This window comes from Rasamsonia emersonii (genome assembly GCF_000968595.1).
Source record: "Rasamsonia emersonii CBS 393.64 chromosome Unknown ctg1118621759973, whole genome shotgun sequence".
NCBI lineage: Eukaryota > Fungi > Ascomycota > Eurotiomycetes > Eurotiales > Trichocomaceae > Rasamsonia > Rasamsonia emersonii.
In genome coordinates, this window is record NW_013563314.1 from 34,319 (window position 1) to 61,042 (window position 26,724).

A 26,724-nucleotide genomic window follows, 5' to 3' on the forward strand; every position below is an offset into this window, starting at 1 on the left:
TTATCATGGATCTCTGATTTTCCAGTCCCTTTCTCTCCTTTGAAGAATCACGCAGTCGTGGGATTGGAGATCCTTTTGTTGCAGCAGAAGTAATGAGTAGCTTGTCAGCAGCGATGACAAGGTAAGGAGAAAGAAAAACAGATAAAAAAAAAAGAAGCAAAGCAACCCTCTAGCTCTCGACTCTTCTTACAAGGAACAGGATATATATAATAGAGGAAAGATAGGACCGGCCTACTCGATCAAATTCCCATCTGGATCCCGCACATAGACGCTCTTCAAGGTACTCCTTGCTCCAGTCCGACGCAGCACCACCTCGCCGCCGCTCTCGAGGACCTCGACGCCTCTCGCCCGGAGCTTGTCCACAAGGCCCGCGCCAACATCCTGGTCCGTCAGGAAGCACAGGTCTGCTGTGCCAGGCAGCGCCGTGCGGGCCTTGGGTTCAAACGCGCTGCTGCTCCCTGCCTCGTGGAGGTTGATCTTCGAGGCGCCGAAGAGCAGGGCGTGCCGGGTTGTGTTCGGGTCAGTCGGGTCGGTGAAGGACTGGTGCGCCATGCCGAGGATTTCGGTGTAGAACTTGATCGTTTCTGGCAAGGAGCGCACTGTCAGGACGAGGTGGTCGAAGGAGGTGAGGGTGCAGACGGGAGGTTTCGACGAGACTTCTGATGGCGATGTAGATGACGTGGAAAGATGGGCATGGGAAAGATGACTGTTCCTGTGAGCAGTGAGACGATATAGAGTGGTTATTGTTGTTGGTCTTCCAATTGAGGCAATATATCCATGTTGATGATGTCTTGCAGCTTTCAGGATAGAATAGTTCATGATGAATCAGATTGTTACACGGACACTTCTCTCAAGGATTCTAGCATAAAAGGACTTCCTGGCGTTAGTCTTGTCGAGACTAGGTTATTGGCGATGTCATGGGGTAGCTTGAGTATCATGGTATATTTTGATATTTGATTGCGATGCGTATGGCGACGTAATTCGTAGTTAATCCAATCGGCGATCCTCCGCAGTCGGCACTAGAGTCGGCTCAGATGGAGATCTCCGCTCTCTTTTCCCGCTAAATAGTTCATACCGACCAACTACTATCGAACCAACCCTCTCACGGGTCTTTTATCTGATGTCTTTACGTCGCACTGCCGGGGCCCTCAAATGGCCTGTCCTGCCTTATGTTCGCGTATTTGCACCTCACGCAGAGTCGACAGCCATCCTCAATGCCAGATCCTACCGACCCAGACCGGCCCGTTCACCAGCAGCCGGTAACAGGATCGTGACCCCAACGACATCTCAAAACCTACCACCGGAGGTTGTACGTGCCCTGGGGAATACAATGAAGGATGCGAAACGGTCGTTCGATCGCCATGGAAGGATGTTGTATAGATCAGCAAAGTCCAGCGGTCTCCTCCCCCCCATGAGCTTCGATACCTTTCGTTACATTGGCAACGGACTCATACAAGCTGCATACAACACACGTTCAACCGCGCGGGCCGTGAGGATGATATCGAAAGGTGTGGAGCTATGTACAATACCTAAGAGATCCTTCTGACTAGCGCTGATCGGTTATTTTCTTCTGCAGACGTTAATGCTGTCTACGATGTAGCGTATGTCATGGGCGTAATTGATGTCAAGATGGCAAGCTGGGCCTTAGAAGCAACCCGAGAAGCTGGCGCAGTCCGCCCGACCTTGGTAGAGGCGCTTCGACACCTCAACGCTGTCGCATATCCTATGAGAACCCCAGTGTTGGACCGGGTGGAAGAGTGGGCGACTAAGGACGAAGATCCGCGGGCCATTGTCGTGCACGCCAAGGTCCTCGGAAGGAGAGAGCAATATCGGGAGGCCCTAGCCCTTTTGGAGAAGCTCGTGGATAAGACGTACCCGACGAGAGTGAAGCCGAATGTTCGCGAGGATGTCACGATGTTAGGGCGTCTAGAAGCGCCATGGGAGTTGTATGCGTGGCTAAAGGAGAGAATGGGCGATCAGGAGGCCACGGACAGAGTGCTGAAGATGGCAGCCCTGGAATATCAAGACCCCCGAGCGCTGGTGGAATACGCCCATCTCATGCAGACCCAGGGCGACCTGGAGGCGTACGAGGAATACATGAACAAGGCGGCTACCGCAGGCCACGCCGAGGCCTGTCGCAAGCTGGCCAATTTCTACTATCTCACCTCCCTTGGCCGGTTCACAACGCGCGAGGAGAGGAGCGAGGCCCGCAACGCCTTCACTGCCTTCTTTTCCCGCTTATTCCGCCAGTCCCGCACCAAGGACGACTTCCGCGAACTCGCTATAGAGTGGTACGAGCTCGCCATTGTACACGGCAGCGACAAGGCCGCTCTTGTTCTGGCTATTCTTATGCGGGAAAATGGCGAATCCGAGTCGGGGCTGGAAGCCCTCGAGGTTGCTGAGAAGAGCAAAAAGTTCCCCAAAGCAGTGAAACGACTACGGGACAATTGGGAGAATCCGGACTTCCGATTCCCAATTCCCGAGCAGTTGCTGGATCTTTGAGCTGTTGCCCCAGACCTTGACAGATCAGCTGATGCAGCAACTACGTACAGTCCAAGACGCTGTCTGGACGCTCGACTATCTCTGCCGCAAATGTTGGCATATTATTGCACTAGGGAAGTCATCCTGTGGCACCACGTCAGTTGCGAGTGCCATTGCATGCAGCATTGCATGCTGCGACTAAACCACTCAGTCACTCTGTTAGCTGATTAATGACAGCATGATTATACCTCTATCATGCAATTGGAGGAATACTGCAAGGACTTGTACCGTCTATGCTTTCGAGGGGGTGACCATACCTTTTCTTTTCCCCCTTGTGTATGTGGACCGGATTTTTGTCTATATTCGGTCACAAAATTTCACTCTAGATACCCTGTACTTTTAAAATGTGAGAACGAAATAGTTCAAATATCCAAAATTGTTAAAAAAGAAAAACACCGCAAATAATAGAGATATCTAGAGAAGAGGAAGAGAAGAAGAGAGCGCAGAGCATTGCTGGTCGAAAATGTCCAGTAATGTCTCTCTCTCTTTCTTTTCTTTTCTTTTCTTTTCTTTTCTTTTCTTTTCTTTTTTTTTTCAAGTTCAATCTTTCAAGTTGAGTGACCCTCTGCGTTCTCGTCCTGTGTATCAGGTTGGAATCAATAATACATAGTAGGGACGACTCAATGATGACTTGAGTTGCAATGAAGGGCTTCTTGGGAGAAACTATCCTTTCCAAATCCCCGTAATCAAGAGGAAAAAAAATTATTTCTCCCATAATTTCTACAATAGCCTAAGAGAAATAAATATAGATGAAGATAGACAGAGGTTTAAAAAAAAAGAATAAACAATGAAAATCGTGACCAAAATTTAGAGAGAAAAAAAAGGACGTTAGACCAAAAGAAAAGGCCAATGAATGTCCTTTTTTTTTGTGACTCCGTCATTCACTATCACTTTCGTCCTTTGCTTTGCCTCTCCTCTCCCCTTTCCTTTTCTCGCCTTTAGATCCTTGACACCCAGCTCTCGAAGCCTTTCCGCCAGATGCGACGATCTTCGCATCCCCGGAAAGTCCTTCGACGAGCACACGCGGAACGGATCCGACCAGACCTCGGCCAGGACGGGCTGAGACGTGCCCGTGTCCATGACACTGCCCCAGTCCATCAGTCGGAATTTTAGCCGGTACACGCCTGCTGTGCGGACAGAGAGGTCTGCAAAGACAAAGAACGTGGCAGGCATTGTGGAAGCAGCTGGCCGTACTGCGTCCCCCGCTCTGCCGGTGCTGGATGGATGCGCTGGAGCGGTGGCTGGATCGGGTTCCTTGTCAACGTAGAACGGGGACACGTACGACCTTCCAGAGAGCATCTGAACCGATCTCCATTGCTGCTGCCCTCGAGCGCTCGCATCGCTGTCCCTTGAGGCACGGGTCGACGGTGCTTTCGCAGAGGGCTCGACAACATGCGTGCAATGAACCAGCTGCCCCTGTGAATCTTTATCAGTGTCCCGAGAAACAGACGTCGTCATTAAGAGGAAGAAGTTACATGCGTCACAGAATATAACAGGCAGCCCACAGCAAATCTTGGGTCTTGAAGCAAGAGCCGGTCGTTTTCAGAATCCGGGTCGAAATCGACGATGAGCAGTTGTAAGATCGGAGGAGGATCGATTGGACGGCGATCCTTTTCGCCCGCAGCGCAAGCACGTCCTGCTACAGGCTGTTGCCGGATGTGCAGGCGAAATCTTGACGCAGTAACGGGGGGAGACGGCTGGGGCGAGAGAGGAAACGACTGTGGCGGTGGACTTTGTGGATGCAGCAGCCGCTCAAACCCCAGAGGAATGCCAGAACTGGAGGTACGGTGCTTTTGGTTCGATATCTCATTCGACGTAACATGGTACGACGTCGCATTCATCTCAGGGGAGCTATAGACAACCATTCTTAGGAATCAGACTTTCAAAAAGCCTCAGATTGAGTGACACGAGAATCGATGGAAATGGGCAGTTACTGGGAAATCTCCACGCACTCTTGATTTCCTGAAGCAAACAGTTTTCCTCCAGCTCCAGGTCTCTGTGGGGAGATTTCCCGATCAGAGTGTTGAACTGACATGGCTTTATGATCCACTTGCATGGAGCTATAAGGCGATCCAACCGAGTGTTGGCGCCATGTGCCATGGTCTGGTTGGTATGCACTGGTAGAAGAGTTAGCAACATGGTAGCCTCCGTTGAAGCAGGTACGTTGCTCTGGTCACACCTGTACGTGGACGAACTGGAGATGCTGTGCCTTGAAGAGGTGGCAGGAGAAGGCAGTTGATAATCAGACAGAGATGGCCTGGACGGTATGCGATATTCTAGCGGAGCCTGGCTTCGTGGACTGTACGGTTCTTCGTATCTAGACTGTTGACTCTGCCATGACTGTAGTGGCAGACCGGATCCTTGTGGAAAAAGATAGGATGCAGTAGACGCTGGTGAAGGAAGGGGATGTATACTTCCAGAAGTGGAAGGTCCACGGTTGACATCTGGTCTGTTATATGACATTCACACGGTCCTTTCAATTCGTATCCCTAGCCCTGCTAGTTGTTCGAATATTCTTTCACACGCAAGGCATCAACAAGTCTCACGCAATGTCCCAGCTTTATAGGCAGACTTGAACCTGGGGGATTTGTCATTTGAAACAAGCGAACACGTCCAGAAAGATTGTAGAAGGAGCACCCTGGAAACAGTTCTCCGAAATTTCACAAAGAGGGTACCCCCATTCTGGACAGGGATTATAAATTCGATGTGATGTTCCTCTTGGCGAAGTAAATGAAACCAGCGCAGTGGCAATATCACGTACGGAAATAATGCGGCTAAAAGGAAGTACCCATAAAGTTTTTCTTCCCCTCTTTCCTTTTTTCGAGGATGCCCATCAGAAGGAGAACAGGGGCAGCGGTTCAAGGATGATGACGGCTTGTGTGAGATTGAAGTCGAGGTGCAGCATCAACACTCGATGCGCGCAAGGCAGATGATCCTGTCCTTCGATGCCCTAGACATCCAATAGGGTGCTGCACCATTCAAATGGTATTATCGTCGCCGACTTCGCAGATCTGGGGTACGACCGGGGATCTTCGGTATCGGAACCAATTCAGTCACCCACTCTAGTAAGGCAGAACGTTGCGTCCCTGACAAGCTCTTCTTGGTGAGTATCAGGGACACTTGGCTCGTCAAGACTGGCTACCGACCAGATGGGACTGGACGAAAAAGAAACGTGCAGCCGCTAAGATTCAGCTACGCGAAGATCTGGCAGCGCAGGATCAGTCAATACTATGCCATCGAGAGAGAGAGGATAGAGGGGGAAGATAGTGATGACGAGGGACCATGCATCCCGGTAATTAATATCATGAAGAGCACGCTTTGATCCCGGTAGATGGGTGTAGAGACCGCATGCAGCTACGTACGGCGAAAAATTTGAGGAGATTAAGCTGAACTGACCGAGCAGCTCCTCATCCATGGACGTGGAAGCCCAAACATCGCTAGGCACATGGGTACATACCTTAGTGGGGATCTTCCAGTTCACAGGTGGTCTCATTCTTGCTTATGGGGCATCGAAGAGAATCCTAGAAAACAAAATCTGAGGATTGTAAAAGTGCCATCCAGACGGCTTTCGGCTTGTTCGCCGATGGCCTGCAATACTGGAATGACCATCCACACTGTCTACCTGGCTGCCTGCGACTGGAAGGAGCGAGCAAGAGGAACGAGGCGGTGACAGTTTTACTAATTAATTGCATGCGTCTGTGCATCAATGCTCCAGCCTCCAGGATGATCGGCTGCCGCCTGCGGGCCGCACGTCACAACTTGGCCTCAAGATGGCCGTGGAGAGGAAGTTAAAAAGTTGGCGGTCAATTAGTAATAACAATAATATCAGAGAATGTGGGGGCTTGTTTCTCCCCACCGATAACACGAACTGCAAGGCTGCGTCGTGTTACCGCCGTGTGCAAAGTATGAATATACCACGGCCAGAATCCCGAGGATCGCTGACATCCATGTCGGGCCGCGTAGATCACACTGGGAGCTTTTGTCCAGCTGAGTGACCTAAGAGGCATGTAGTATCATGTTGATCTTATTAGTGTCCATAATTGACAGAGTGACATCTCTGGTAGCCTGGGTGTTTATCCGAGTCGTAGATGGGGACGCATTGAATTCCAATTCGTCCACAAGCAGTGGACAGGATCCATTGATCCTTCGAGCGTAGCATGATTAAAAAAAAGAAAAACGGGGAATGAAGCGAACGATAGGCCTGTGTGTGGGAAAGCAATCTGACAGAGCACCGCATTAATTTGCGGAGCCGGTGGCGTTGTTGAGTCCAGGCGTGCGGATGCGAATGCCAACGCACAATGCAGCTAGTGGTTGTGTCCTTTTGGCAAAAGTAACTTGCTACCTGTGTCCTGTCATGCATGATCTGATGGAGACCGTCTGATGGCCAAGCTGGGCACGGGCCTTGCCGCTCGTGCTGGTGGCAGGCGGCATGAGATCTGACATAAAGCTGCAGCGGGAACACCCGCCCTAGTCGCTGGTTTATCGCCTGATCCCTGGAGGGTGGAGACGAGCAACCGTAGAGGGAATCAAGCTGCACGAGCGGCTAGGGAATAATGGAAGTGATTGCCGGCGTATAGCAATGAAGCACGCCTGATGGAACTGCTCTGAACTCAGCATTCAACCTGAGGCTGACGAGGTATGAGCGCGTCTCTAGAGTACGCTGGTGGGATCATTCCAATTCCAGTATGCACCTTGTCCAGCTTACCGCGGACACATGCTGTCTCCATTGTAGATCCTGAAGAGCCTCCGCAGCCAGGATGGTCGACAACAAGGCTATTGAGGATGCAGGCCTATTCTCGGCTGTTTCCTTACTTTCACTAGTCAAGTTCCTTATTCAGCGGTGAAAAATGACCGGAGGCAAGTGTCCATCTCATGAGCACAAGACACCAAGTTGCCATTTCCATGCTGTTGTCTTACCATTTCCATCATAATCTCCGGCCTGTATAGACTTCCTTGGACGACCCCTCTGCTCATTGATAAGACGAGGTGGGAGTATCTGACGTTCAAAGATTTGAAGGGCGTGTCTCGATGCCCAGATGAAGAGGCCTTCCTGTACACAATCATATGGACCACCACCACGACGTCCTGCTGGTAACACCCGATTTCAAATATATGCATGCGGCATGACCCAGTAACTAGTCGCTGTGCCGCTCTGGCTCAGCAGTCAGAGCTCAGGATACGTCGTCGTTCTTGGCCTTGGACCTGCAAGGCAACGGGGCTTGATGTGTCACATTTGGCACGTTAGAATCGGCGAATGGCTTCCGACGCGGGTCCTTTTTACACGACTCTCCGTGCTCGTCTTGTAATTAACCTGGTTCTGGCCTGCTGTTTTCAGAGAGCTCAATATATCTTGCACAACAGAATTCTTGATTGTGATTGGTTGCTGGGCCGATGTATATGGGAACGTCTGCGCTTCTGATGATGCCGCACCTCTGGTGGTCTGTCTCCGTCTGCAGATAGAAAAAGGCGGTCGATGGAGGATGCGACTTCGGCTCAGTCAACCAATTATCCATCTAGGCTGATAGAAAAATAGATTGACGAATGTCTCTATACCTTTCGTGGGAACCCTGCAACTCCATGACTCGTATGTCTTGACATTTTCCGTATGTCTGAGATATCCTAGTAAGACAGGGGCGAGTCCATGCCAGAAACGAGTTGGCTGCAAAACCGCAATCCTAGAGACTTTTTCTTGTAGTTTCTGCTCGCTGTTGGAATGCTCGTCAATGTCAGCCGGGAAGGACATGGGAATACCACGGGCAAATTTTGATTTGCTCAACTTCTGGCAGCCTGAGATGAGACGAAAAGACCAATTGCTACTGGCTAGGTCGTCGTAGGGCTTGAAACAGCGTTTGAGAACCACAATTATGAGATATCATCATGCAGACACCAGCAACCGGGTAATTGTGACAGGCTGGCCTTGCAGTTGCAGAAATATGTAACTACCCCTCAATGGGAAACCCCTTCCGGAATCTTAATTGCGCTGCAGTAGCTGTCCTACGTCATATATGTAGGCAGCCATAAGTGTGATGATCCCATTAACCGAGTCTTGAAATTGATTAGACCCAAAAATGAAAACCATGAACTCTGTCTACGAGGCTACGCGGATCATCTCTTCAAAAATAGGAATCTTCCTTGCATGACTTGTGGAGGGGTATGTCACGTGGGGTATCCAGGGCAGGAAAGTCAGATGACTGCCGTCAAGTTAGATGGGAAGGTGGCCTTGGACGTACTTGCCTGAAGTAGATCGTGTTGTTGTATTATTAGTCCACTGTCTTACAGCTTGGTCTACAGAGGTACATCGGATTTGACCCATGAAGTGCGAAGAAGAGATGTGTCTTCGGAGGTTGGACACTATTCTATTCGTACACAGCTGCAGGACGACACAAATTTCAAGGTATTAGGTCCATACCGGGGTCGAGGTCGAAATGATACCGGGCACCAGCTTCCTTGGGCAGAGAAACAATTTCCTCCAATCTTGGCTTGAAATCCTTTGGATTGGCTGGCATTGCAAGTGTTGAAATAGAACCAAGCTGTGGACATGGCTCCAAAGAGGAAGACTGCAAACCTGGACTGATAACTCCAGAGCTTTTCCCAAGAAAAACGAGGACAAATACAGACCTTATGCGATCAAAAGCGACAAGATATCCTGTATCTGTCCAATCCTCTGCGTGCTCCTGCCGAAGGGGGCCCGAGTGTTCTGCAGCGTTTGCTGGTCGCTTAGCGAGATACCCAAGTTGCATGAGGTGGCGAGAGCGCTCCAGACTAAGAGGAAGCCCGTGATTGTCGAGACGGGCGCGGAGCAATCCCAGAGCGGCAGAAGACCAAGGTACTGACGTATCGGTCCTAGGAGGAATTAGACTATTGGTGAATTCTATAGGTGAGCATTGCGGAATCCAAGCAAACTCCCAGGACTTAGTTTGAAGATCCTGAGTGAAGAGTGGGATTTCGGAACCGTCATGCTCGTTTAACAAGTCCGCAATGATGCCAAGGTCGGATCTGGAATGAGAGCCTCCCAAGGCGTTAATTTCTGCCACCAGGCGTTGGACGCTCTCAAAACCGACAGCCTCACCATCTATCGACAAGAGAGAGCGATCCGTCGCCGGGAGAAGAGGGCTGTCGATACTGGAGTGGTGTGACGACGTTTCCTGCCATTCTAACCCAAGTCTTCTTTCCACATGTTTTAACTGATCGTCAAGCACTGCGACGACTTCTTGCTGTCGAGCAAATACTGTAGCTGGTACTTGTAGCTCGTTTTCGGCCAGTGCTGAAGCTAGGCGCGACAAAATCGGTATCGAGGGCGGAGAATCCCCGACCTTTGAAGACAAGTCCTTCAGACAGTCCATGGCAAACTCCACCATTCCGGCATCAATGAAAGTCAGCACACAATCATACGCATCGTCTAGCATTTCGCCGCGGCAGTCGGGAGTTAATTGCTGTGATAATGACTTCCATGCTGCTTTCAACGAGCCCGTAGCTCGCATCTCTCTAAGAAGTTTGACATAGGTAGCATATGCTCCTGGTTCGAATCGTAAGACGTCACTCAGTTTGTGAGAAAAGACCCCTGCATGCGGCCCCTCGCCTGTGACCAGGCCGAGAATGGGACTTAGGTCATAGTTTGGGTCCGTGAAGAAGACTGTTCGTAAAGAAAAGAGAAGCGCTCTGGCTATGTCGACTCCATCCTCTACTTTCAGTAGACTAGAAGTCACGCGTCGGAAGCCATTGAGATGATGCTCCAAAGCCGGAGTCGAAAAACACTGAGCAGCATAGTACATCCCCTCAGCATAAAAATATGGCGGCACTTTGATCTGGAGCTTTTCGAGCCTCGAGATCAAGGCGTTTAATGCCGAGAGAATCTCGCGGGATGAATGATATCGTTGGCAATTCGCAAGCGCCTGTTTGAGCGCTAATCGTGAGAATGGACTCGGATCATTGCTATAAATTACTTCCCGCTCAATAAATAGCCGGAATTCTTGCAGATTTGAGACATGCTCAAGTTCTGCGTAAGTCGCTTCTTCACCTTGACGCCTGTGAGATCCCAGACGCGGAGGATGAAGACCATCGAGCGGCCGTAATGCTAAGTAAGCCTCCAGACGTTTATCAAAATCCGACTGAGACGCATTTTGTACATGCTGCGTATGGCCAGTCAACGAGAAACGCAACAATTGAGATGGTGTTGGGTCAGGACTGGAGTCGCTAAAATTATTGGCGACATTGACGGGTGGAGTCCGTGAAAGGAAGCGTCGAGCGCCGAGCTGTCGATTCTGTGGCAGCCGTAGAGTGGGAAGCTGGCATCTAGGCATTAGTTTCTGAGGATGCCAGAAATAAAATGCGAATTTTAGAGAACTAGAAAAGGCGACAGGATACCGCGGTATGGAACTGGAGGTTTGATGAAAGTCTCCCTGAACAAGCTGTCTGGTACGGTACGGTATTATTGTCAGCCGAGATACCTCCTCCGCCTCCAACCCGCTTCATGCTCGATCCGTCGATCATCCACTCGTCACTTGCCATCCACACCATCCATTTTCAACCCAATACCGCTGTTCGTCCAGTCTTCTGCGGCGACTCTTTTCAGACAACTTGAGTAATTCGATTTTGGCCGAACAGCATGCCTTCGCCAGAAAGGGAGGAAATCTCTGCGATCAGCCAGGGTGACACGACTGACCAGCCTAACATGGACGTCGCGGAGAAAAAACAGACACAGGAGAGTGATGAGACACAAGAAAGCGTACAGAAGGTGTCAGATGAGAACTCAGATGAGAAAGGCGATGAGGCTGCGACCAAGGAGGACGACGCTGCAGCCAAGGCCCGTGAACGACTAGAAAGATTCAAAGCATTGAAAGCCCGCGCAGTAAGTATTTACTATCTTGCTAATCAGGATATCTTCTCGAAGCGACTAACGTGAATGCAGAAAAGTGCGACAGATAGCAACTTGAAGGAGACTGCGGCCGAATCCCAACGCCTTGCCACCGACCCTGCCATGCTTTCGTCGCTGTCGCGCAAACACGCATTTGCATCACACAACCTTCTGAAAGCTGATACAGAAGCCGCTGGTGAAGATTTTGAGCGTAAACGTGCCTGGGACTGGACTATTGAAGAGTCCGAAAAATGGGACAGACGCATGGAAAAGAAACAGCGCCACCGTGACGACGTACTGTTTCAAGACTATCGCCAGGATGCGCGCAAAGTTTACAAGCGGCAAATGAAGCAGCTGCAACCGGATCTGGAAGCATATGAGCGGGAGAAGATGGCAGCTATGGAGAGAGCTGCAGCCAGCGGAGGTCTCGAAATTGTCGAAACCAACGATGGCGAGTTGGTCGCTGTTGACAAGAACGGAACCTTCTACTCAACCGCCGATTCCACGGATTTTGTCGAGAACAAACCCGACCGGGCGGCCGTGGACAAGCTGGTAGCAGACCTCCGGAAAGCAGAAGAGGTTCGCCTCAAGAAGCGCCGTGAACGTCGCGGTGAGGAAGAACCGGATGTCACCTACATCAACGAGAAGAACAAGCAGTTCAACCAGAAACTTGCCAGGTTTTACAACAAGGTAAGCGGCAGTCCTACTTGGTCCCTTTTCATCTCGACTAACATTGCTATAGTACACCACAGAAATTCGAGACAGCTTCGAACGTGGAACAGCACTATGAAACGGGCAGTGCTTCTATTTTACATGGGAAATCTTCTCAGAAGGAAACAAAATATCCTTACAGGTGCCGGATATCTCTGCGTCGGAGCCCTACAGGCAAGCCGTCCAAACACCGACTAAAGCATGCTCTTCCTCCATGCTTTGGTGGCCAGAGTTTCTATCTTTTTTATCCCGATCACACCGCGCGTTGCTTCGTCTTCGATTGCCTCGACGACGGCTTGCCCTACCACGTCGACCTGGAGAGGCTTCTCCGTCATGGCTCCCAAGAACTGGAGTTTTCCGCCTAGGAGAGCATTGATTTCCGAGCCGATAAACCCACCCAAGGCTATTGGCAATGTGAGCTTCCTGCTGGAATCATACATGAATGCAGGTCGCACGAAGATACTCCGCAGCTGTGGAAGCGATGAGGCTATGGTTTCCTCCGCTTCCCTCTTTGTTGTTATATATCTGCTGGGGAGAATGGGAGCACCTGCAGCAGCAGAGATGTACACGAATGTGGGGACGTTTTCGTAGGAGGATTCCTGTGCCAGTGCGATAGCTAATTATCATTGAATGTGAGTGTATGATTCACAGCGACCTTTTTTTGTCAGGGGCGTACCTGAATCCCTATTCATGATCTCATATGTCAATTGGCCATCTTTCTCCTTTGGCTCGAGCGCCTCTCCCTCTTTCCTTTGCAAGGGATTTTGGCTGCCGAGCCTAGACGAGCTGAACGCTCTCTGTAAGCCACTGATGATCGATTCCCTCCCTTGTACGACGCCTTTGTAGTCTGCCTCTAGTAGGATTCCCATGGTGTGTACGACGGCGCTCGCATCTTTCAGGAACGGTTTGTACGTGCTGGGTTTCAGGATATCGGCCTTGGCCCACTCGACCGAATTCGCCCATCCTGGCTTCTCGGGAGATGAGGTGACTACATCCCACCGCGGTTCACCCGATCGACTGTAGATTGCGACCCATTGAGCATGGATCGCATATTGTTAAATTGTATAGACAAGACCGTACCTTAATGACGTTACCGACCAGCCCCTCGCGACGGCGTGTTTGCAGATCCTGGAGCCTGAGGTCGTTCTGTCAGCGTTTCAATCTTATAACGATTGTAGCGACAGCGAAAATGACAACGAGGACATGATTTTGTTGTTTGTTGGCTTTCAAGTTTCACTTACCTAGGAATCCGCTTCCTCCCGCGACCACGATTCGCTTCGAAGCCATTTTTGTCTCGAGATCAATTGGCGTCAAAACTGATATTGTACGTAGGGATAAAGGAATGTCCGTCAAGGGGCCATATTTCTTTTATTTATTTTGCTGGTCGTTCGCAGCTAATTATTGTGATCGTTTCTATTATACGATTTAAATTCAGTGGAGCTCTCCGTCTGGAGCTTCTGATGCTAGTTTCCGAGTCGGATGACGACACTGCATTCTGGACCACGGTCACGTGCTAGTGATTGCCGCGATCGCGGGTTATTTACCGCGGATTGTTACCGTCGCCTTTCTCTGGGTTCATAGTATTACTTTTAACGGCAGGCGCATTATTTGCATCTCCACTACTGTCGCGTCATATCAGGACACCTTGCCACTGTCGTTTATTGAGACTTGATCTACCGTCATACAACATGCCTGCTGCCACAGGGACAAAACGCGTTCGGGTACGTTCGCCAACTGCGGCGATGGTATTCAAAGGCTAACTATTCTCTGCAGGGGGTTTCGGTCTTCAGACCTTTTGGTTCGTGAGCACTGCGCATTGCAACAGCTTGGTTTTATCCTTACTGTTTACTGACTTCAACAGTGTATGGCAGCGAGGCACAGCCCTTCGACCCCGAGAATCGACCGCCCCACGCTCCTCCGGACCACACCCATCAATGGCGCGTCTATGTGAAAGGGGTCAACGACGAGGACATTTCTTACTGGTTGAAGAAGGTCCAGTTCAAGCTGCATGAGACGTACGCACAGGCGGTGCGCACGGTTGAACAGCCTCCGTTCGAGATCACCGAAACGGGATGGGGTGAATTCGAGATCCAGATCAAGCTCTACTTCGTCCCCGAGTCGACGGAGAAGCCTCAGACGCTATGGCACAGCTTGAAACTGCACCCGTACGGCCCCGACATCGAAGGCAAGAGGGAACGTAGGGAAAAGGTGATAAGCCAGAATTACGAGGAGATCATCTTCAACGAGCCGGTGGAACAGTTCTATGACATCCTGACGGGTGGACCCGGCCCTGCCCAGCAGCCTTCGAAGGGGAAGAGCGGCAAGAACACGAAACAGGTCCAGCAGACTGGGAGGACGGCCGAGATTCCGCTCAACGAGACTCCGGGCAATCCATACAGCAGAGAAACGGAAGCCAAAGAGCTCGACCGGCTGATAGAAGCCCAGAAGACGGTCGAGCAGATGCTGAAGGAGGAGAAAGCAAAGCTGGTCGAACGGGAGAAGCGGTTGGCGGAGCTGAAGGCGACTGAGGGAGTGCCCGTTGTGACGAAGAAGAAATGATCAGTTCGCGCTCTATATCTGTGTTGATAAGGATAAGCTCGACCTTCAGTCTTGCCTGTGAAGTTGCGTTGCCATCTCGATCAGTCGCATCGTGATGTGCCGGAGACTGTTCGGCAGTCGAGGACTGTTGGACGTCTGAAGGGACAAATTTGCCCAGTCTCCACACGATGAGACGTACGAGCGACCTGCCTATGCTCGAGCTTTACAAACAGCAAGATGACTAGACGATATGCTCGTCGACTGCGGGTTAGCTCGATGACGCAGCACGAGACGTGACTTGGTATCTAGGAGGACGACGCAGCGTGGCATCTGCCAGCTACAGCAGTTCACGCATTTGTCATTTGTCATTCGTCACCTAGGTACTTGCTACCTCTATCCTGTACATATTACATATATCCCGTTTGTCATGGTTTGATTTGGTCTTGATCGATCTCTGCCGCTGCTGCAGGGGTGGCCCAGCTCCGAGATTCGGGGTGCTCGTTCACTCGACCAATTCAACTCCACTATGCAATCGAATCAAGATCAATAAATCCATAGAGGAGATCTCTTCGCTCAGACAAAGACGTTATCAAGCAGAGGGGAAAAAAAGGTACATAGAACTGGGATTCAGATCATGCATGCCTAGTAGTATCAATTGACTTCTCTTGAAAGCATTGTACAGGAATTGTGTGTTAATGTCAAATGGCCAGCAACATTTTATTCCCAACACACCCGTTAGTCCTTGTAGAGCAGGTGTCTAAAAATACAAGAGCAGAAGCGAATTAGATACATGATCAATTTTCCTTCTCCCCTCCCCATCCCCCCAATTGAACTAATGTGTCTGGTCATTTGAGTTGTGCGTATGGCCCCTTCTTAAGTCTGAAGGATCATGGACGAAACAGAGTCACTTTCTGCAGTTCTGGTTCTCTTCAGTATATCAGCGACTGGTCCAAACTTGGATAACTATTTTTTTAATGCTTTTACCTGATATAGAAAGTTCTCAAAGTACCAATCCTCGCATTCGAACCAGAAGCCATCCTCACGAAGAACTCAAAGACCATCACCGTCGCCGCCGCCGTCGTCGTTGAAGCCGTCATCTTTGTAATCGTCCACCGCGCCGCTGATAGCGGCAACTCTGTGAAGAATCCACTGCATTTCTAGCAACTCAAAACTGGGAAGCGGGTGGGTTTCGGGATTCTCAGTGACGAGTGTGATGACATCTCCGGAGCGAACCTCTTTGTTCTGATAACAATTGTACAGATGACGTTCTGCCGGAGTCGGATGAGATCTGCGGGGAGATACGGGCGTGAGGAGGGGAAGACTCCTACCTTTATTTTCTGATAATACTGGCGAAGCCAGAAAAACTGCACGTCCATGCGCTTCCTCTCCTCGGCGAGCGAGACGGGTTTCAGCGCAAACCGCGCATTGCGCCAGAAACCGTGGGCCGTTGGAGTCAGTGTCACAAGGTTGTAACAGCAAGCCTCCTCCTCCGTCTTCTTCTGTTCCGTGAAGATGATGGCGGCGTTTTTCCATTTTTTGACGCGGGCGCTGGACCAGAACTCGTCAAGGATTAGCTAGAAAAAGTCACGGGGGGTCGTCATATTCCTCATCGAGGAGGGATAAATATGAGCGACGTTTGTGAAATCGCCCAACCCGGTTACGATGCACTGTTGTTTATCTCTTGCGAGGCACTAAAATTTATATATAAGCAAAAAATTTGTCATGAAGTCTGGCTGAGATGAACCTGCCAGATCTCGTTCTTTCTGGAAACACAACATCTTCGAGGGTGTAATGGGGTGTTGCGAAGAGCTTGGGTTTTCCGGAGAACTTGGCCTTTCTTGAAGATTATGCGTTGGTGTCACTGGAGGTATTGTGGGTGCAGATAATCCACCTGGAGGGGTTGAAGCCCTGGAAGAGGGTGCAGAAGGCGGCGCAGAACCTCCCACAGAACTAGATCGTCTTTGATAACGTTGGGTCCCTGCGAATCTACATTACTTTGTCGTCACAAGAAATAATGGCGACAAATAAAAACATACATAGTGGGACCAGTTTCTCTATGTCATCGGCATGAATAAATGCATAGAGCGTAAAAGGGTCCAAACCAGCAGCTCTCTGGACGAACTGCTCGAGTTTCTCAACATCACTGATCCACAGAATGGCCCAGAGGGTCGTGGAGACTTTTCCATCCGTCTTTGACTTCAGAATACCCTCCAGCTTGTTAATGAGTTCGATTCGTCTGGGGTCGTGAAACTCTTGACCCGGCGCTCCTGGACATATATCTTCTGTTGCAGCCTCCACTGCGTCATGTGGCGGCCATTCAACTGATGCCATTACAAGCTCCCTGCTTGATTCGAAGGATTCTAGACAGATTGAAAAAATTAGTATCCAGGCTGATGGGTGATACCTAAGAGGAATGGATGCAGGCGAGAAGTGGGGATGTGGAGTGAGAGGCGTCGATCATCAGACGGGACATAGCCTCTTTTGAAGTAGCATCCATACCTTAAATCCTTTCTAAGACGAGCTTGTATAAATTTCGTCTAGATGGGCAGAGAGGTCTGAGAAGAAAGCAGATCAATTCTGATGTGAAAATAAATATATACACGCTTGGTCACCAGTTCGAGTGGCAGAGAGAGAGAAGAGAGGAGAGAGTGAGAGCTGTTCGTCAAGGGGAGACGCTCTTTATATACACATACTGGGTCAAAATAGGCACCACCGACCAGTGACTTGATCCAAGGCCCCAACCAATAAGACCACAAAATCGCCTGATTGCATGCAAAGTCATTTTCTTTCCATCCACCTTGTATTCCATAGATTCCCCAGTTTTCCCCCAGAATACTGTGTTGATCACGTGTTTTGATTGGTTGTTTCTTTAATCTCTGTAAAGTGGTCGGTTCTGGAAGACTACCGCGCATATAGCGAGCAAATTTAATATTACTGTTTAACCCGCTCATGTCATCCTATTATATCAGTATATTACTATCAAATCCCGCCAGTTCTGATGGCTTACTATCACGAATAGATCTCGTCTATCCAATCCAGAAAGGGCACTGGTTTATCAATTAGGTAATACAATAAATTTCCTAACCAATCTAGCTATTTATGTGACTACAGTATACCACTAGTTAAGTACAATACATGCAGCTAATCCTCATACCACGCAGCAGCCTTGGTCTCATCCCTCGTCTGCTTGAGAAATGGTATCAGGGCTGTGCCGCCGGTGCCGAAGAAGATCCCTTGGTCCTGCGACGGTGACGCTGACGATGATGCACTGTCAAAAGAGGATGAAGAGGGGAAGGGGAATGCAGAGGAGAAGGACGTTCCATCGGGACTTTTCTCGGACTGAGGTGACGACACGGAAGAAGGTGAAAAGGAGGAAGATGGGGAATATGATGATGGTGATGATGATGATGATGACCACGATGACGACGATTGTGACAGCAAGGTGGCCGTTGCTAGGTTGAGTCTTTTCAAAACTGGAAGAGCTGATGTAGATGTAGGTTCTTCATTTGACCTCGGTTGATACTGTTGCTGCGGCGGCGGCTGCTGTCTCGCCTGGGCGATGATATACCGCGAGACGATCCGGATGTGCTTGTCGCGGAACGACCCCAGCATCATAACTGCGGCATTGTATGCTTTTCGCACGTCTGAGGCAGCCGGCAGGCTCATCGCGTAGGGTCGGATGTTGGCGATTCTGGCTACGTGCTCGAGGAAGCGGCGATGGGGGCCGGGCATGTAGTTCCGCATTTCCTAAACACAAATCATCAGCGTTTGCCTCCACATTTTTCCTGCTAGCGTCAGATGTCATCATATCATACCATCATAAAAGCACCGTGAGGTGATGTTGCTGAAGGAGTGGCCTCTCCACTAGCCCAATGCTGCACACCGAGAGCGATATCAAACAGCTGGATGAGCGAGCTCTGCGCATTACTTCCGCCGCTGTATTGCCGCCATTCTCCCACTCCTCCCCCACGGTCGTAGAACACACCGTTTGGGAGCCCTGCGGCAGCCATGTTCTTGCTCCCAGCCAGGAGAGGCCGGATCTGATGGTAGAAGACGGCCGGAGCGCACTTTTCGTACATCCTCTCGAGGATCTTGGACAGCTCCGCAAGGCACTCGGTGATCTGGACGAGGAGCTGCGTGACGCGTCCCTGGTCGTGCAGGTTGACAGCCTCGATGGCGTTGAGGACCAGAGGAATGACCTTTGCACCGCATGCTTCAATGGCAATGGAAATGACGAAAAACCACCGCTCGTCATCAGTCCCCGTGAAGGAATTCAGAACCGCCAGGTTGTCTGGCTCAGTGAGGTCCTCCTGGCCAGGACTCACCGTGGTGAAATTCCACAGGTTGAGCGCGGCGTACGTCGCGCAAGGCGGTAATTCCAAGTAGGAGGATACTTCTAGGAACGGACAAGCGATAGAGGGAGGTAATCTCTGCATGCAAATAAAACCGTCAGAACTGAAATATAAATAAGAGAAAAAAAATAAAAACTTTTCATGTCAAGAGAGTGCAGTGACGACGAACATTTTCAGGCCGCTCTCCGCCCCAGATATAGCCATGCGTTAAAAAAGCGAGCACCGAGTATGCCCTCCGCCATTCGGGTTCGCTGTGCAGTTTCTCTGTAGACAGGACTGGCAAGCTTCGTACTGCCTGTCTGATATCCCCGCTGCGAATGAGGGCTGGCAGATCGGCCATGATGTCCTCCCATGGATTGTAATACGGATCTGGCAGCCGCCGGAGAGGCGGTTCGGTAGGGAGGAAGCCATTCTGCACGGACACAGAGTATTCGTCCAGCGAGATGTTTGATGATGATGATGCTGACATCTCGTCGTTCGTTGTGGATGGGATGCAGAAATTGAAAGAAAAAAAAAGTGATTGCGTTCGAAGACGTATCTATCCTTCGAGCGTATATACCCTAAATGGGCTGGCCTATGAGACGGGAAACAAAGAACTGTCGGATCTTTCCGGGTCAAAGAAGATTCCGGTCATCTGGGACACGCCTATGCCATCATCTCAGAAAGATTAGATGACAATATGCGTAGTATTATTGGCAATAGTAATCTGCGATAGACAACCTAGGTATGAGCCAGGTTGACGCGGAAGCGGGAGCGGAACGGAAGCGGATGCGGCAGATGTCATCCATGGATAATATACATGACATGCATGTACAGTCTGTACAGTGAATGAAGTATATCAGAACATGGAGCCAGGCTTAAAGGGCGCTGTGTTGAGTGAACTCGCAGTCTCAGAGAATTCACTGTTTACTGCTATGTTTTGTGTTTTGCCACTCAAGGTGTCGTGAACTTTCTTTGTTTATCATAAACTACTGTCCAACCATCGTGCCCTAATTAGATACACGTTCTCTACCAAAACACACATCTTCCCATATCGAAAAAAAATTACGCAGATCACACAACTTCCAAGCACAAGCACGAAGATGGCTGAGCCAAAAGAGCCAAAAGCCAAGCAATCTTTCCCTCCTGACGCTGTGACCCGCGAGTACGCCGAGTCACTCGATGCAGCTGACCCTCTGCGTGCGTTTCGTGACAAGTTCATAATCCCGTCGAAAGAGAATCTGAAGACCAAGAAACTGGCCAAGCCTGGTTTGTTAACGAATGCTAAAGAGACAAGCAGACCTGATACTGATTGTATTTTCTTTTCTTCTTTTTTTACAGGTCTCTCACCAGAACCATGCATCTACTTCTGCGGGAATTCCCTTGGTCTCCAGCCGCGAGCTACAAGTCAGTATATGGAGGCCTATCTCGATACCTGGTCGTCCATCGGCGTCATCGGCCACTTTCGAGATCTCGAAGACTCCCCCCTCAAGCAGTGGCAGCTGCTCTCGGAGCAGGCTGCGGAGCAGATGTCGCGTCTGGTCGGCGCTAAGCCTGCAGAAGTCGCTGTCATGGGCACGCTGACTATGAATCTCCACCTCATGCTTGCCAGCTTCTATACTCCGTCGCAGACCAAGCACAAAATCCTGCTGGACTGGAAAGCGTTCCCCAGCGATCATGTAGGCCAATCATCTCGTTAGACTTGTGAAACTTTACGACGCTGACAGATATACATATAGTACGCTATTGAGTCGCAGATCAAGTGGCATGGACGCGACCCCAATGAGTCGATGGTGCTCATCGGCCCCGATGAAGAGGAGCACGTCATTCCTACTTCCAAAATCTTGTCGATCATCGACGAGCACGCTTCTGATGCGGCCTTGCTGCTGCTGCCTGGTATACAATACTACAGCGGACAGCTGTTCGATATTGAGACGATCACTCGCCATGCTCAGTCCCGCGGCATCGTAGTCGGATGGGATCTGGCGCATGCGTATGCAAACGTTGAACTCAAGCTGCACGACTGGAACGTCGATTTTGCGGTCTGGTGCACGTACAAGTATGGCAACGCCGGACCCGGTGCCATCGCCGGCCTGTTCGTTCACGAAAAACACGGCACTGTCGACTACAGCCAGGGCGAGGACAAGCCCGTCTTTAGACCTCGTCTGACGGGATGGTACGGAGGTGACCGGGCTGTTCGATTCAAAATGGACAACAGTAAGTCTTCACGCCTTGGCCTCAATTCGACGGGACTAATAACTAACGCATGCCTTTCAAGAATTCAAGCCAATCCCCGGAGCGGGAGGTTTCCAGGTCTCTAACCCGTCAGCGGTGGATCTGACCTGTCTTTGTGCTGCCCTCTCTGTATTCAACAAAACTTCGATGACTGAAATTCGCAAGAAGTCTGTCCGCCTGACCGGGTACCTAGAGCACCTCTTGCTGGAGGGGACTACCGACGAGTCCCGTCCATTTCGCATCATCACTCCGTCGGATCCCAACGCGCGTGGCGCTCAACTGAGCCTCTTGCTCAAGCCCGGCCTGCTCAATCAGGTGGCGCAGGCGCTGGAGGACGCCGGCATCGTCTGTGACAAACGCGAGCCTGACGTCGTGAGAGTCGCCCCGGCGCCTTTGTACAACACTTTTACCGAGGTGTGGGAATTTGTGAAGCAGTTCAAGGCGGCCTTGGCGATGTGATGCAGACATTGTCTCATTGCATTGCATTCATTGCAACAGAGACATTCTCCGTGATGGACCTTTCCAACGGTTAGATGACCGCACTTGGTCAGGTCCTACTCTCAAAATGAGAGAAAAAATTAAAAAAATATATTAAAAAAAAGAAGGAAAATAAAGAAAAAGGCAAAAGAAAAAAAAGGGGGGGAAACGGAAAAGAAGAAATCAATAAAGCATCATGTACGAGTATCTACCATCTTATTTTACAAATTGCCGGTATTAAACCAATCCTCCGCACCTCGAAGAAAATCCTGACCCTGGGAAAAGAAGTTCTCCGCAAGGATGGAAAACTCGTCATTGACAAGATCCATCGAGGCTGTTGTCGGTGGGATTCCTCCTGTATCTAGGGACTGGCTAGCCGCACATCCGGAAGAAACAATATTATTATTATTATTAGGGTCTCGATCTCGAGAGGGTTGTTGCGACGATGACGATCCTCCCAGACGCGTAGGTTCAGGTAGAGGCGATGTACTCGATACTTCGGGGGCAGTAGCTGGCGGCTCGGAGTACAGGGACGGGCCAAAGAGGCGTCGTCCGGCGGTGGTGTCTGAAAACCAGACGCTCGAGTAGTCCAGAATCTCCCAAAAACGAGATAGGTCGATGAGAAGGCTCTTGTTCTGCGTTTGGGCGTAGGGTAGGTAGGATGCTGAAACGGCTCCTTTCAGGTCTTGCAGCTTATCTGCCTGTACCCTAGATCAGAACACAGTAACGGATCCAAAATATGGGACGGATGATCATACCATTCGCGCCATGTGCGGCCACTCTTTCCCCAGTTCTCGCACAAAGTTCACGCAGAGCGTAAACCTGTCCTGTTTGTCCTTGCGGATGGCGCTGTCTTCCGTGAAGCTGAGCTGTAGTTCAATGGTGGCCACCACGGCAGCACTGTATCCGAGAAACGGATCCGACACTTTGAACCCTTTCTCATTGAAGAATTTGATAAAGTGGATGATCCACGTCGTATGCGACGATATCAGGTCTGACGAGTGCTGGAGGAAGATCTCAGGGATCGTGCTGCGGAAATTTCGAAGACTCAATGACAGGAGAAGCGGGTGGTTGAGGAGGCAGAGAATGGTGTGATACAGGAATTGGTTCAGAAACCAAGGACCCCAGTAGTCGCGGTTGGACTGGAGGTCTTCGGTCGACCTCTCGGCAAGATTAGCATACTTGAACCGATGGGTATAGGGCATACGCGTCTCGACTTCCATCTGCAAAGAAATGATTTTGGAGTATTCAGATTGGGGGGACCAGGGCGGGAAGTCATTGGGCTTCCCGCGGCGCTTGATATATCTGGCCGTTCTTGAGAATACCTCAGTGATAATGATCACATAGGCGACGATCCCCTCGTCCTTCACGCTGCGAGTCAGTCGAGCTTCCACGCCTGAGTGATCAGAGACGCAAATATCAGGCGGCATGCCCGTGCTTTCGGGCCAGGCAGGGACGTTGTCTTCGCCGGCCAAGTCGAGCAGATGGAAGTCCTCCCCGTGGAGACGCCTAAGAAGACAGATACTCCAGAAGCAACGCCGCCGTTCTTCACGAGCCACCTGGTTTGGCACCCGCTGGGTTTCGGAACCCAAGTTGGCACATTTGGCGAGATTCATGGCCAAACTAGTATATATACTTGCATGATGAGTATTGCCGTCTGAATTACATTAGTTTTGGAAGAGCAAAACAGCGGGAAGCACTTACTAGTAAAATCAACCAGACTTAAAAGACAGAGACATTGCAGGGTTGAAAGCTCGACCGGGCCTTCCAGCACCCTCTTAATGACGAGCGTCCGTGCAGACTCGGCGTAAGTCGTAATCAGATCGGTGACATTATCAGTGTTTTTGAAGAAGGATGGAGGACAGAAACGGATTGCCAATGCCAGAACAGCGTAGATGATTTCAGGGTCACGCTGCCCCAGGCTGGCCAGGAAAGTGGCCCTGTGGAAAAGGGGGAGGGGCTGACAATCGCAGTAAAGCAAGTACAGCTCAGCGATGGAGACGACCTTTTCCCAAGGCAACGTCGTCGAGACTGTCTCGCGAGTCGATGGAGGAGAGACAGAGGCACCTCTCCGTGTCGACGGAGGGAAAGGATGAATATGATCGTTTTGTCTGATGAATTAGATTACATCAATCCATTCAGTCGAGCCAGACCTACCCCAAGCTCTCAAGCACTGCTGTCATCTTAGCCTCTAAGCTGGAAAGACGATCCTCCTGGTAAGATCAGTAATCGCATTGTCCGATCAGAGCGAAAGTCCAGTCATACCACAGATGGAGGGGCCTCAGTACGCGATGCAACAGAGGCTCTGTCCGGGGGAGAAGTCAGTCTCCCAGAACCAACCCCGCTACGGGCGTATCGGCATGATTGGTGTAAGCGCGCACAGTGCGAGCAGACTGGCTGCTCGCCGGAGCATTTTCTCTTCTTGCGCCTGGCATGCATCAGTCAAGCTGCAGCACATGTACTGTACATTACAGCAAGTAGGAAACTCACCGGCATGGCTCACATGCCTGGTACACCCGCTTGAGTGGCCGCTGACGAGTCGACATCCGCTAGAGCATGTCGATCATCAGAATATTGCGGGTCAGATGTCCTTCTACGGTGATATCAGGTTGTATTGCAGGATACTAATGCACGTTGTATAAACCAGAATCCACTGTCTTGGCAAATGCGGAGGCGGAGGTGGATCTAGAGCTTACATTATGTAACGTGACTTCGCCAGAGGAAGGGTCTAACTTAGATGACGCAGGAGGCGAGAATTGCAATATCAACATAGAGATCATACAGATACTGATAGCTGGTAATTACATGTATTCTGATTTGGTAAGGTGGAGCACGAGGTACGCCTCTATACTTGGAACGAGTATAGCTAGCTGATCTACAGAAACGAAACCTTCAATTCCGATCCATATTCCAATCGAGACTTAGTGCGATCGATCAGCAAAATTTTATTCATCCTGATCACATGTACAGAGCTACATACAAGGATCTATCACCAACAAAAACTACATCTAGGGAGTGCTCCAGCAAATTTACTCTATCGGCCGAATCACCACCGTTGAAAACACACCTGACAGCCTTCTAGAATGCGTAAAATATCACAACCAATCAGGGCTGCAGAGAATTCCGAATAAGCAATCAATCAATCGGGCGAGTGGCAACTGAGCAACTTCCGATGCCTGCAAGATTAAGTAACTGTAGATCCTGGCCGAGAAAACGCCGTTTCCGGTACGTCATCGTCCGAGAAAAAATAGATATAAAATGAGATATCTATCCATAAATAAGAAAAATAGGATACTTCAGTATTTCTCTTCAGCTCACAGACAGTCTCTCCATTTTTCTACTCTCCTAAAAAAAAATTCCAGCGATAAAATAACCGATTGTGCTACTTGAACTTTCCACATGACCCCACCATATTACCACCACCAACCCAAAGTCAGTTCCGATAGCTACGATATCGACACAATCGACACAATCGATATCAACGATATCAAACCCTATAATAACACGCCGTCATCATCATCGTCCTCCCTCCTCAGCAAAATAAAACGCCGCCTCAATCTGCGCGCCATGCGCGAGAAATGGGCAACGTCCTGGGCGCCCCTGATGGCGGCCAAGAGCCATCTGGATTCGGAATATAATTTCCCCAAGGGGAGGTATGCTGGGCAGGGGTATTATCGGCGGTGATTTACGCAACCTACCTAGTTTGAATGAGCGGCAATTATCGACTTTTCGACGGTATCGTACCGGATGAATGAATGACGAATGACGAAGGAACGAAAAAAACGAATGGATTTTCCTATTGTGGACTCCTCAGGATACGATCAGACCATACCATACCTTACCTTACCATCAATCAATCAATAGATCAATCATCGATCGAGCGATCAACAAAGAAAAGAAATTGCAACGGGACGGAAATGGAATCCCATCACAAGGGAAGAGGTGGAAATAAGAATTGACAAGAAGGATCAGGGACGAAATAACGAATGGATGGATGGATGAACGAATGAACGAATAACGAACAGCCAACCCTTCGATACAACAACAGCAACAACTCGAGTCAACAGCCTTTCTTTACTCTACTACTCACTTCCATTATATGTACTGTACATCACCTATGATGATATCCATCACCTGGTAATCGACAGACGCATCCAACGAGATTTTTTTTTACTTACGAAACGAGATGAACACGAACGAATTATTCACGAATGCATAGCATATCCACTGCGACGTGGTGACAATTCTTTCGTCAGTTCTGTATACTAATTGATACTAGAATTTACGGTGTATCACGGCTCTTCTTTTTCTTCTCTTCCGGTCTACTCTAGCATTATTCTTACCTGTTGGGAAATATTACTTGGATAATGGATCAATCAATCAATCGGAAAGAAATATCCACTGTTTGTAATGCGGTGAGGTCCACTGTTATATCTATCTATCGATCGATCTACCTATCCATGTCCGTAATTAACCGAGGAAAATAAGGAAGAAATCTAGTCTAGAATATCCAGTCTAGACAGTCGCTCTAATGACTGTAGAGACAAACGACCTGTCTATTCACTCCCAGCCAGCTCATTTCTTGCCCAGAATCTTGATCCGCTCCTCAACCGGCTTAAACTGTTTCTCGCCCGCAGGCGCCTCGATGGAGCCAAACACAAGCTGGGCAATCAGACGCCAGTCGTGCGGGATGTCGAACTCCTTGGCCACGTCGGCGTCGATGAGGGGGTTGTAGTGTTGCAGGTTGGCGCCGAATCCGAGGGACTCGAGACCGGTCCAGACTGCGGCAGTCAGTTAGTTTATCTACCTATTCTCGGCGTAAGGCTGCCGAGAGCTCAGTGGGGAAATAGATGAAGTCTATCTAGGCATAGAAGATCAATATATTATTGCTCCCTCTGGGGAAGAAAAAGAAGAACTGACTAGGAGCCGGCGTTGAGGTCGGCTCTAAATCTGCGTGGCCGGTTTGGCGGTCACGTGGTAACTGACAGCTGATTGGTCAGACCTGGCAGCTGCCTGAATGCCGTATGGGTCAGGCAC

The 26,724-nt window shown here is 50.0% G+C and overlaps 10 protein-coding genes across 10 annotated transcripts; 5 read left to right on the top strand and 5 right to left on the bottom strand.

The window, feature by feature from the left end:
* Positions 1-113: 113 nt before the first annotated feature.
* Positions 114-2,502, top strand: T310_1056 (uncharacterized protein; the record flags this gene model as incomplete). The annotated part of the gene is made up of 4 exons (XM_013476068.1): positions 114-121; positions 225-625; positions 1,014-1,508; positions 1,601-2,502. 4 exons carry the CDS (start codon positions 114-116, stop codon positions 2,500-2,502), a joined length of 1,806 nt encoding a protein of 601 aa, XP_013331522.1.
* An 867-nt stretch (positions 2,503-3,369) lies between these two features.
* T310_1057 (Velvet complex protein) lies at positions 3,370-5,004 on the bottom strand (the record flags this gene model as incomplete). Its single annotated transcript, XM_013476069.1, has 4 exons — positions 3,370-3,957; positions 4,017-4,392; positions 4,494-4,658; positions 4,721-5,004. 4 exons carry the CDS (start codon positions 5,002-5,004, stop codon positions 3,370-3,372), a joined length of 1,413 nt encoding a protein of 470 aa, XP_013331523.1.
* A 3,739-nt stretch (positions 5,005-8,743) lies between these two features.
* Positions 8,744-10,841, bottom strand: T310_1058 (uncharacterized protein; the record flags this gene model as incomplete). Its single annotated transcript, XM_013476070.1, has 3 exons — positions 8,744-8,892; positions 8,951-9,111; positions 9,160-10,841. The coding sequence occupies 3 exons, from the start codon at positions 10,839-10,841 to the stop codon at positions 8,744-8,746; spliced, it is 1,992 nt and encodes a 663-aa protein (XP_013331524.1).
* Positions 10,842-11,146: 305 nt separating this feature from the next.
* Positions 11,147-12,471, top strand: T310_1059 (SYF2 splicing factor domain protein; the record flags this gene model as incomplete). Its single annotated transcript, XM_013476071.1, has 3 exons — positions 11,147-11,389; positions 11,450-12,085; positions 12,148-12,471. 3 exons carry the CDS (start codon positions 11,147-11,149, stop codon positions 12,469-12,471), a joined length of 1,203 nt encoding a protein of 400 aa, XP_013331525.1.
* A 258-nt stretch (positions 12,472-12,729) lies between these two features.
* T310_1060 (uncharacterized protein) lies at positions 12,730-13,393 on the bottom strand (the record flags this gene model as incomplete). Its single annotated transcript, XM_013476072.1, has 3 exons — positions 12,730-13,123; positions 13,187-13,241; positions 13,348-13,393. 3 exons carry the CDS (start codon positions 13,391-13,393, stop codon positions 12,730-12,732), a joined length of 495 nt encoding a protein of 164 aa, XP_013331526.1.
* Positions 13,394-13,794: 401 nt separating this feature from the next.
* T310_1061 (Histone acetyltransferase subunit (Yaf9)) lies at positions 13,795-14,665 on the top strand (the record flags this gene model as incomplete). Its single annotated transcript, XM_013476073.1, has 3 exons — positions 13,795-13,827; positions 13,880-13,904; positions 13,968-14,665. The coding sequence occupies 3 exons, from the start codon at positions 13,795-13,797 to the stop codon at positions 14,663-14,665; spliced, it is 756 nt and encodes a 251-aa protein (XP_013331527.1).
* Positions 14,666-15,694: 1,029 nt separating this feature from the next.
* On the bottom strand, positions 15,695-19,465 carry T310_1062 (Indoleamine 2,3-dioxygenase pyrrole 2,3-dioxygenase; the record flags this gene model as incomplete). The annotated part of the gene is made up of 10 exons (XM_013476074.1): positions 15,695-15,886; positions 15,973-16,192; positions 16,421-16,622; positions 16,681-16,985; positions 17,144-17,181; positions 17,338-17,601; positions 17,652-17,691; positions 17,799-18,391; positions 18,460-19,074; positions 19,166-19,465. The coding sequence occupies 10 exons, from the start codon at positions 19,463-19,465 to the stop codon at positions 15,695-15,697; spliced, it is 2,769 nt and encodes a 922-aa protein (XP_013331528.1).
* A 613-nt stretch (positions 19,466-20,078) lies between these two features.
* On the top strand, positions 20,079-21,669 carry T310_1063 (Kynureninase; the record flags this gene model as incomplete). The annotated part of the gene is made up of 4 exons (XM_013476075.1): positions 20,079-20,244; positions 20,317-20,654; positions 20,715-21,192; positions 21,254-21,669. 4 exons carry the CDS (start codon positions 20,079-20,081, stop codon positions 21,667-21,669), a joined length of 1,398 nt encoding a protein of 465 aa, XP_013331529.1.
* A 239-nt stretch (positions 21,670-21,908) lies between these two features.
* On the bottom strand, positions 21,909-24,458 carry T310_1064 (uncharacterized protein; the record flags this gene model as incomplete). Its single annotated transcript, XM_013476076.1, has 7 exons — positions 21,909-22,388; positions 22,446-23,344; positions 23,392-23,798; positions 23,845-23,900; positions 23,953-24,115; positions 24,178-24,236; positions 24,384-24,458. 7 exons carry the CDS (start codon positions 24,456-24,458, stop codon positions 21,909-21,911), a joined length of 2,139 nt encoding a protein of 712 aa, XP_013331530.1.
* Positions 24,459-25,086: 628 nt separating this feature from the next.
* Positions 25,087-25,438, top strand: T310_1065 (uncharacterized protein; the record flags this gene model as incomplete). The annotated part of the gene is made up of 2 exons (XM_013476077.1): positions 25,087-25,340; positions 25,390-25,438. 2 exons carry the CDS (start codon positions 25,087-25,089, stop codon positions 25,436-25,438), a joined length of 303 nt encoding a protein of 100 aa, XP_013331531.1.
* Between the last annotated feature and the right edge of the window lie 1,286 nt (positions 25,439-26,724).